The following is an 11,204-nucleotide window of genomic DNA, read 5'->3' as shown; positions in this document are numbered from 1 at the left end:
CATTAATGAACACCTCAAGGATGTCAACTGACTGAGACTTGTCAGGCAGCAGATATAAATAACCATAACGTGAGAAATCATCGATAAAAGTGATGAAGTACTTTTCGCCGCTCCAAGAAGGAACGTCAAAAGGGCCACATATATCAGTATGAATGATCTCTAATAGCTCAGTGCTTCTTGTGGCTGGTTTCTTTACTGTATGTGTGGTTTGTTTTCCTTTTATACATTCCACACACGCCTCTAGATCAGTAAAATCCAACTGAGGAAGTATTTCACTTTTCACTAACCTCATGATTCTTTCATTGAAAATATGACCTAGTCTTTGATGCCACAATGAAGCAGAATTTTCATTATGTGCACTACGTTTAATACCAATACTGTGCTCAATGTTAAACAGGGAATCAGAGAACTTTTCATCAAGATTAAAACGATACAATTCATTAAGCAAAGTACCAGAACCATAACAGTACTTTTGTTTTAACAACTTAAATGTACCATGTTTAATCTCAAAACAAAAATCATTATTATCCAGTACTGAAGCAGAAACTAAATTTCTAGCGCATTCAGGTACATAGAGACACTTTTGTAGATCTAAATGACATCCAGTGTCCAGGATCAATTTGTACGTCCCTATACCCTCGATGCGTGCCTTCATTCTGTTTCTCATAAACAAGTATTGTTCAGTTCCGTTTATGGGCTGGATTGAACGGAATCCCTGTGTAACATGAGACACATGAGTAGTAGCACCAGAATCTAACCACCAGGTATTAAAAGGGACTTCAATAAGATTTGATTCGAAACATACAGAAACATAATGTATACCTTTCTTTTTGAACCAAGCCTTTCTTTTCGGGCAATCTTTCTTTACATGCTCAAGTTTCCTGCAGAAGTAACATCTCTGCTCTTTATGGACATGACCCTCATTGACCTTCATTGGGGTATTTTCTTTACCCTTACCTCTTTTTCCTGGTTTTTCTTTATTGCTGCTAGCACCATCATTAACTGTGAGGTGGACAAAGTGTTCCTTTATTTTCTTCAATCTTTCTTCCTCCTGAACTAACATGGCTTTAAGCTCTTGAAAGTTCCATTTTTCTTTTATGGTATTATAATTCACCTGGAACTGGCCAAACTCAGTAGGAAGAGAATTGATAATAAACTGTACTAGAAACCAATCGCTCACATCCATCCCCAGAGCCTTCAACTTTGCTGCTAGATTTGACATCTCAGTCACATGATCATGAATAGAGCATGACCAATTAAACCTCTTCGTGGTCAGCTCACTTATGAGGCTCCCAACAATGGACTTACCCGTAATGTCCGATTGGGAATACTCCTTTATTTTCATCAAAAATTCCCTAGCATCGTCAGTCTTAGGCATCGATGGCTTTACTGATTCTGCCATGGTCATCCTCATCAAATTTAAGCTCAGTCGATTAGACTTTTCCCAAGCCTCAAAGTATGACTTTTCGGCTGTCGTGCTGGTATCCGTTATGGCTTTGGGCTTTCCGTCAATAACTATCGCTAAATCCAAATTCATAATACCTAGTTGAAAATGAATTTGTTCAGACCATTCAGCGTAGTTAAGCTCGTTAAACTTGATAACAGAGTTACTCGATGCGAACATGTTTAGTGATGCTGCAAGACATTAATACATGTCAATATTGTAATGCATTGAGTTTAACTGTACTAGATCCAGACGATCATACACCAAAACTTTAAGCGCATATTCAAGTTAACCTTTGGGTTTTTCTTAAATACACAATAACTATAATGATGCCGAATAATTTTCTTTTATGGATAATCAAATAAACATGAATATTATCTTTGGATAAAAAAACATGTCTATTGATTAATCCCTATAATGTTATTGATTATATTGCAATGATCCACCTTTGGGTGACCTCCAAGAAGCATAATCAAACAACCCAATTTTTCAATCAAAACTTTAATGCCATCGTAAACAATTCGAATAAATTAGTTTATATGTTTAATTATCATTTCAGCCATGTCACTTTGGTGACTAACAAGCTACTTTTAAAAAATTAAACATAAAACTAAAACACCTTACATATCCAATATACCTTTAAACTTGGCCACTTTGGTGACTAACAAGTGAGTGCTTGAATATATGCAAATCGTACAATTTGTGTAAACATATCACAAATATAAACTTTACATGTAAAAACCAAACACATGTATGTGCATAAATAATATCCATTAAAATGTCAAATATTCATAACATTCATCAAACATTAGAGAATATTATGTCGAAAAAATATGATAATTTTGACATAATGGAAAAACAATTAACTTTAAATCCTTTGGGCACATACATATATATGATAATAGAAGCAAGCATTTCATGATAAACTGTATCAAATCATGAAACCTATATGCATCAATAATACCTTAAATATTAATCATAAAAGATTAATCGCAGCGGAAAACGATTCATAAACTATGATGGATCAAAACTTTCATTGGAACATTATGACTTGTTAAATAATGCTCTGATACCACATGTAAAGTTTTTCATGAAATTTCCATTTAACTATTGTACATGAAAATCAAATATATTCTGTAATGTCCAAGAACTTGACAAATTATAATATTCACATAAACATAAACTCTTACCTTGATCCATTGCTTGAATTACTTGCAGATCACCGAGAACTCTTTAAGTGTAGATTTTCCCCTCTAGCCTCTCCTTTTAGTTCTTCTTGATGGTTAGAAGTAGTAGACTAAGAATTACGTAAGACTTTTTTTCTTACAATCATTAGTCCAATCTTTTCAATTCTTTATGAGGTAGAGGAGAGGGTATCTTGACCCTTGGTTGTAATCCAATTCAATGCTAACTTAACCATCAAAGTTAGACCTTTCAATTACCACCATAAAATGACCTTAATGTGCACTCCTACACTTTATGTCGCATGGACCAAAATGGTAATATAAAAATTATTCTAACAATATATACATATAATATAAGGGCAATATTGTTTAAAAATTTAATTATAGAGAGTAAGTGTTATATTTGTTAATTCAGGGGTTAATTGTTACATGATAAATAGTTTAGGAGGCAAAATGTATTTTTCCCAATAATAAACAGTGAAGTTGTCAAATAATATATACTCTCTCGTGACAGTCTATTATAAAGGTATTTGTTGGACGATCATTAATTTCAAATGTGTATTAGTAATTATTCGAACAATAAGAGAGCCCACTCCAATTTAACCTATGTGGAAATTACATCACATAAACTTAGACATAATCTGTCAAATCACATTTGGTTCTTTTCTTTCTCAAGTGAGAAATACAATTACATTTTCTTAACTGATGTACACAATCAGCAAAATAGACCATTGGAGAAAATGCAAAATCTTCAAATCCAACAACTAAATTCTCTGTTTTTCCTCTTCTATTTTGAGGCTAAAACTATCAGACATTACAGAAATACTCATATGCCACACCAACAAGTGCTAACCTACTCCTAATTTGCCTGAAACTTGCACTCATGTCAACATGCTGCCACTGATTTTCACTTGGAAACTGGGACTATAGAAAAATTAAGTCCTCAATTGCTCTACTTAGAACCATTCGGTGAACGGTCTTTCAGCAACTCAACAACCCGTCTCATAGACGGTCTGCTGATGGGCAATTCAGCAGTGCATGACAAAGCGATGTTCAAAAGCTTCTCTACCTCCTCGTAACTGATGGTGGAAGTGTTCATCCGGGGGTCTAGTAGTTGATCCAAACCGGCAACATATATGCCATTTCCACTTCCTTGAGCTGAAGATGATAGTGCAATCTCCGTTACCCACTTGACGATGTTCTTGTTCTCACCAAACGAGTTGTCATTTGGCCTTTTGCCAGTGATTAGCTCCAATAGCACTATCCCAAAGCTATAGACGTCGCTCTTCTCAGTGACTTTCATTGTGTAGGCATATTCTGCAAGATGTTTAGAATTATCAGCAATGCCTGAAAATTTGACAAGAAAAAAGATAAGGCTAAGAGATCAAGAATTCAAAACTCACCTGGAGCAATATAACCATAAGAACCGGCAACACGGGACATGACTTGATCACCCTCTTTCGAGTCCTGTTTCAGTATCTTGGCTAAGCCAAAATCAGACACTTTCGGCCTGAACTCTTCGTCCAACAATATGTTGTTAGACTTAACATCCCTGTGAACGATTGCAGGCACGCAGTCGTGATGCAAGTAGGCGAGCCCTTGGGCCGCCCCCTTTGCAATGGCGAACCGTTTAGGCCAATCCAACAGCACTCCGCCGTTCTCTCCATACAATACATCCCCCAAACTCCCGTTCTCCATGTAATTGTAAACCAACACCTTAAAATCATCACTAATGCAACTAAACAACAATCTTACAATGTTAGCATGTCTAACTCTTCCCAACGTTTCAATCTCCGACATGAACAATGCCTCGGATTCTGCTAACCCTTTTGGCTCCCAAAGCCTCTTTGCTGCCACGGTCTGCCCACATTTCAACTTGACCCGATAAACCCGACCTGATCCTCCAGATCCAATGAGGTTTTCATTTTTCAATGAGGCCAACACTTGTTCTTCATCTAATCCGAACCTCTGAAAAGCTGTGATCTTCCAGGACTTACTACTTCTACTACCGAAAATCATTAACTTCTTGGTTTTGATCAAGAGCCAGAGGAGTAACACCACAAGTATTACTGCTAGAGCTGAAAGAACTGCCACCATTACCAAGCTTACGGATTTGGATCTCGAGCAAGGAGGAAGCGGCCTAAGATCCGAACTACACAAATCCGGATTGCCCATTAGACTTGAGAGGAAAAACTTAGTATCAAAACCAAGTGGCACTTTTCCTTGGAGCCTATTGTTGGAGACATTGAACTCATTAAGCTTGAGTTTTGTTAATTCAACTGGAATTTGCCCAGAAAGCAAATTGTTTGAAAGATTCAAGAATGTTAGCACAGGCAAATCACCCAGCTCCACCGGAATGTTGCCGGAAAAATGATTGTCCGACAAGTCCAACTCCGTTAACTCTCTCCAAGCTGCAATGCTTTTCGGAATTTCACTGGTGAACCTGTTCCCCTGAATGTGAAGCTCCTGTAACTTGGTCAGTTGAGTAATACAAGGAGGCAGCTTACCATAAAACCGGTTCCGGCTTGAGTCAAATTTCTTCAGCTCTTTCAAATCGCAGATTTCTACCGGTAATTCGCCTGAAAAATTGTTGCCAGATATTAATAATTGTTCTAGGTTTTTTGCACTTGAAACTGACGGCGGAATAGATCCTTCCAATCTGTTGTTAGAAAACTCAACATGTTCAAGTCCGCTAAACCCCCATAACCCATCAGGTACTTGTCCAGACAGTTCGTTTTCTTGAATTCGCACGTATATTAAACCACTACATTCGCCGTATGACTCTGGTATTGTACCTGAAATTCTGTTCCCGAAGATTATAAAAAACTGAAGCTTCTTTCTGTAGCACAAATTCTGAGGCAATGGGCCTTCCAAGTAGTTGTTGGAAACATCAATCTCTTCCAAACCCGAATTCATACCCAAAAATTCTGGTAGAACACCCGAAAGCCTGTTATTAAACAGCCTCAGCTCGACAAGATTCGGGTTTAGAGCTAAAATCTCTGGAATTTCACCTTCCAAAAAATTGTCATTGAGATGTAACGATTCCAGGGCGACACCTGCCAGACTTTGAGGTATTTTCCCTGTCAGGTTGTTTTCTGAAGCATCGAACCGGAGCAAAGAAGTCAGATTCGAAAAAGCATCTGGCAATTCACCTGACAGTTGGTTTCCATACAATTCAATCTGTTCTACGTTTTTCATCTTCCCAATGCTATCCGGGATTCTCCCGACGAGACCGTTATGCGAAATGTCGAAGTCTTTGATAGAAACAAGATCTCCAATAGATTCAGGAATTTCTCCGACAAGGTTTGTGTATGTCGACACCAGCTTCTCAAGTTTCGCCAGGCGGCCTATGTTCGGCGGCAGAGGACTGGGGCGGAAAAGATTTACTGACAGCACTAACTCAGTTAACTCAGTTAAATTGGTCAAAAATTCCGGGATCGACCCGTTTAGCAAGTTTGAACCCAGATTCAACACCCGGAGTCTTGGCAAATTAACAAAACTAGTCGGGATTTCACCCGAGAAATTGTTGTAGGAAAAATCAAGGGTCGTCAAATTCAGAAACTGCACCGGGAACTCGGGCAAGCTGCCGACAAAATTATTGGACGAGAGGTTCAGAGAAGCGAGACGAGAGCACAAAGAAATCGAATCAGAAGTAATGCCTTCGCCGAGACTATTGAGGGAGAGGTCGAGATTTCGCAGGGAAGAAATCCGGCAAAAGTCCGCTGGAAACTTCCCTGAAACGTTAACTCCGGAGAGGTTGACGGAGACGACGTTGTTGGTCTGGCCGTCACAAGTAATGCCCGTCCAGTTGCATGGAGAATTTGGTGATGATTCGATCCAATCCCCGAGCTTTCGGAGCGGGTCTTGGAGCTGGCCGTTCTTGACCCGGAGCAGGATTGCAGCGTCCCTGTTGGATGAATTTGTCGGAGGAATGAAGCTGATCAAGAACAGCGCTTTTACCAGAAGCAGAAGCTTATGTTTGTGATAATTCATTTCGGCTACCTGTGGTTGAGGAATAGAAGAGGAGAGTTAATGCAAGGAAAAGGAATGGGAATTAGCGACTTTGTGAAAGTCATTTAGAGTTGAGTTACACTGTTTGTGTGGGGCTTTTAGGACAGAACTGTTTGTGGATCACATGAAAATGCTGTTTATGGATAGGTATTGGTGGGACAGGCGATGTGTTTTCTAGAAATAAGATGACTGATATTTTTGGTTTTATTTAAATGTCTAGAAAATTTTTAACTTAGGTTGGTTTGGTTTAAATGAGAAGAAAAATGGAAGTGAAAAGAAATTCTAATCTAGATTAAATTCAGTCGAATTTGAACCAATCATATGATAAGTACAATACATTTATCGTGTGATTAGTGTACAGTTCAGGAAAAATTATCAATCACATAGCAAGTATAATACATTTGCTTTGTGATTGGTTTGGTTCGACTAAATCTGATTCGGGTAAGAATTTTTTTGGGAGGGAAGTGAAAGAGGGATAGGAGGGAAAGAATAATAGTGTTTTTTTAAGTTGTTTGGTATATTGGAAGGCGAATAAATTCCAAATACTTCCTCTTGGTACGAGAAAAACAAATTGACAAAAAAGAAACTAATTTTTATAATTTTATTGAATAATCATTCTCTTCATTTTGTATTTGAAAATAAATGAATTAATATTATACTAATATAATTTTAGTATATAAAAAATTTGAAAACCTTATTAATGAAAATGTTTATCAAATAAGAAAAAGAATATTTTTATTAACAAAAATACTATCAAAACGACTATTGTTCATTTAATTAAATAAAAATTGCTAACAATATTTTCCACTAACGAATTCGAATTCACACATCAGCTCATTTGTTGGTACAAGAAACAAGTTTATATATCATCTCCAGATGCATTGAAGAGGCATGCATTTTCAACGATTTTGTTATCTTTTTTCTGGCAATTATGTAAAGCTTTACAAGTGGAAAGAAAAACAGAATTGGAGGAAAATATACATATAGATAGATACGGGTAATAGAGAAAATAAAAATAAAAACTGCACTTTTTAGCCTTATACTTTACTTTTCCGCCCAATTTCAAAAGGAAACAGAAATGAACTGAAGAGGAGTTTCATTTACATTGAGTTTTACTTCAACTCCATCTCTTCCACTTAGCCAAATACCAAACTATCTCTATACATTTATCTTTTCATTCACTTATCTTATACTCTCACTTTTCGCCCCAACCAAACACACTAGACTAATAGTTCATCTTGTGCAAGTGAGAAAAAAAAAAGGAAAGTGAAAGCAAAAGAGGAGCATGAGGAAAAAATAATAATTTTCCTTCAGGTATAATTGGAATGGGAGTAAATATCAAATGTTTCACTCGTTGGCACGAGAAAAATAGATTGAGAAGAAAAAACTATTTTTTGTAATTTTCCATATCTTCATTTTGTTCAGAAAATAAATAAATTAATATTATACTAATATACTTTTAATATATAAAAAAATTAAAAATCTTGTTAATAAAAATATTTTTCAAACAAGGACAAGAATTTTTTTGTTAATAAAAATATTTTTCAAACAAGGACAAGAATATTTTTGTTAATAAATATATTTTTCAAACAAGGACAGGAATATTATTATTAATAAAAATATTCATCAAATAGTTTTTCAGCGATTTTGTTATATTTTCATTACTTTTTACTTTCCTTTGTTTTATACTCTCAATTTTCACCTCAACCAAACATGCTCTAAGTTCGGTCATATCTGAACTAATTAATAAATGTAATACACTTATCGTGTTATTAGTATACAGTTAAAAGAATGGAATAAGTATACTCTCATCCTCTGAAATTTGGTACAATTATATATAAACCATTGTGATTTAAAAAATTACACCTAACACCCTGAGGTTTGCTCCCATTTAACAAATAAGACTTTTCGTTAGTCAAAATTCACTGAATTTACTTATATTAACTGTATAACAAGAGCATTATATTTATTATTTGGTTATGGAACAATTTAGAAATTTCTCGTGGTTTGAGAAATTATTATTAGTACCTTTGACATTGTTTTCGTCTAATAAATAAATTTTTTCATTAATCAAAATTCATCAAATTTATTGATACTAGTAATAAATAAAATTTTATATTTACCCACAAATTGACTTGGTACTAACTTATTGTAGGTTAAACAAATTCTTTTATAACCAAACTACTCTTACAAGGGTGAAGATATACATTCTCACATGTATTAGCGTGTGAATGTATATAAGGTAATTTGGTTAGAAAATTTTTTGTTTAACTTACAATAAATTAATAATAAAGTAACATGAGGACATATGAATTTTTATTCAATTTATTCATTGACATCAGCAAATTTAGTAAATTGTGACTTTCGAATAATCTATTATTAGTCAAAAATAATGTTAAAAATACTATATATAATTTTTTCAAGCACATAAGGCCTATATATAATTATATCAAATTTGAAGGAAGAAAAGTGTAATTATTTCTTAAATATACTACAATATTTGTAATATTACCAATAATTGATTGATGACCACTGTCCTGTGAAATTTCCTTAAAGTTCAGTATATAAAGTGGAGCTCTAAATAATAGTTACTGGGGTCCACAAATATGTGTGGGTAGACCCGACCAGTCAAACAACGTATTCAAAGTTTGGGGCTGAATCCAAATTAATTCTAAATAATAAAATTGGTGCAAATTAATATGTTATAGGCTATATATTATGTATTTTGCCATTATTTATTACTTATAAAAATCCAAATATTCATTAATACTTAGTTATATTTTTTTTCTTTGACCCCAACACCCAAAAAATGGGGCAAGAGAGAACATAAAAAAGTAATAATTAAATAGTTGAGCTCTTGTAATTAACAAATGAGGACAAAATATACAACATACGTGTGCCGAAAATATAAAAATTTACATAAATCGTGTGAGGTAATAATAGAGCAAGGCGTAGGACCTTTTTCAGTGTAAATTATGATGAGCTCATTTTAAATTTGATATAATTATAAATATTTTATTTGAAAACTACTAATACTTTCTGCTTTTAACAACCATGTAATAATTAGTCAAATCTGTTAGTTTTCATTTTTTTTTATGGTGAATTGAAATAGGTTCTTGTGTATTATCAATTATAATTTTACTTATTGTTTAAATTTTTTTAAATTATTTTATGGACTAAGTGAAAAAAAATATAATTATTTATAAAAAAGAAAAAATATAGTATGGATAAAGTTGATAATTCAAAACCTCCATAAAAAAATTATATAATTTTATCAAACATTACGAAATATTTATAATTTTTCAAATAACGAGAAAACATTTAAAATTATATCAAATTTTAGAAAAACTCGTTGTAATTTACTTTTTTTTTTCTCCAAAATATTAAGATGTGTTTTAGATTTTTTCTCTTCTTCTTAATTTAAGGTATTTTGTGCATATATATATATTGATTTTTACATGAAAATAATTTGGATTTAACCCTGAAGCATCGATTACGTAAGTATATTGTAAATTACGATTTATGAAAATTGAAATCACTTTATTAATAAATCCATTAGAATTCACACACTTCCTCAACTCAAAATATTATATAATTAGAATTAATAAAATATAGTGCGCAGGAAAAGAGCTGAGGAGATTTGAAAGAATCTGAGTTGAGAGAGAGTGTTGAGCTACAAAGTCGCAGGCCCGGCAACGAGTGGAGCTCGAGTCGAGCTCGAGCTCGACACTCTGTTCTCGAGCTCGACAAACAGCAGAACAACCAACAACAGAACAGCAACAAGCAACAACAGAACAGCAAAACCAGACTTTTCATTGGTGATCATTGGCAAAAGCAGTTCCAAATATTTTTAGTTTGTAAAACTTCTATAACTTTAGTTTGTAAGATAAGATTTTTAGGATATTTTGCACCAGTCAATTGCAGAAGCAACCGCGTATCAACAGAGAAAGAAGGATTACCTGGAAGCCGCACTCGTCGCCGACTTGCCTTTCTTGTTGCCGTGAATTTGGGGGATGGGGTTCTAAGAGATGGGTTTGGGGAAGAAAGAAGAGAGGGGAAAGAATGGAGGTAGAAAGAGAAAGAAAAAGGAAGAAGAAACGATGGGGAAGAAATAAGAGAGGGAAAAGAATGGAGGTAGAAAGAGAAAGAGAGAGAGAGAGAGAAAAAAGAAGAAGAAACGATGAAAAGAAAGAGAGAACGATGGGGAAGAAATAAGAGAGGGGAAAGAATGGAGGTAGAAAGAGAAAGAGAGAGAGAGAGAGAGAGAAAAAGGAAGAAGAAACGATGAAAAGAAAGAGAGAGAGGGGTTTTTGACTATTGGTATTATTATTATTATTATTATTATTATTATTATTTTAAATTATGAGATCCAATCTAAAATTTTTATATAGATATAGTTGAAATTAATATATGTTGACAATCTACAAAATTTATATATTTATAAATGTTAGTATAACATTGATATAACTATCATCTTATATTATTGAATAACATGGGTTAATCGGACCATCAAAATTCAGATCAGACCGTTAGATATGATAAAACTTACAAAAAATACGTTTGGT

General features: G+C 34.2%; 2 protein-coding genes across 2 annotated transcripts; both read right to left on the bottom strand.

Moving 5' to 3' along the window:
* Window positions 1-410: 410 nt before the first annotated feature.
* Window positions 411-2,118, bottom strand: LOC148784563 (uncharacterized). Its single transcript, XM_088876980.1, has 2 exons — window positions 823-2,118; window positions 411-715 (listed from the first exon to the last, which is right to left on the bottom strand). The coding sequence occupies exons 1-2, from the start codon at window positions 1,622-1,624 to the stop codon at window positions 681-683; spliced, it is 837 nt and encodes a 278-aa protein (XP_088733106.1). The 5' UTR covers window positions 1,625-2,118; the 3' UTR covers window positions 411-680.
* A 1,152-nt stretch (window positions 2,119-3,270) lies between these two features.
* Window positions 3,271-10,886, bottom strand: HSL2 (HAESA-like 2). Its single transcript, XM_011075354.3, has 3 exons — window positions 10,599-10,886; window positions 4,032-6,630; window positions 3,271-3,945 (listed from the first exon to the last, which is right to left on the bottom strand). The coding sequence occupies exons 2-3, from the start codon at window positions 6,619-6,621 to the stop codon at window positions 3,581-3,583; spliced, it is 2,955 nt and encodes a 984-aa protein (XP_011073656.1). The 5' UTR covers window positions 6,622-6,630; window positions 10,599-10,886; the 3' UTR covers window positions 3,271-3,580.
* Between the last annotated feature and the right edge of the window lie 318 nt (window positions 10,887-11,204).

This window comes from Sesamum indicum, linkage group LG13, assembly GCF_026168435.1.
Source record: "Sesamum indicum cultivar Baizhima isolate 11 linkage group LG13, ASM2616843v1, whole genome shotgun sequence".
Classification (NCBI taxonomy): Eukaryota; Viridiplantae; Streptophyta; class Magnoliopsida; order Lamiales; family Pedaliaceae; genus Sesamum; species Sesamum indicum.
The sequence above is the reverse complement of the archived record's forward strand: the minus strand, read 5'-3'. Positions and strand labels throughout refer to the sequence as shown.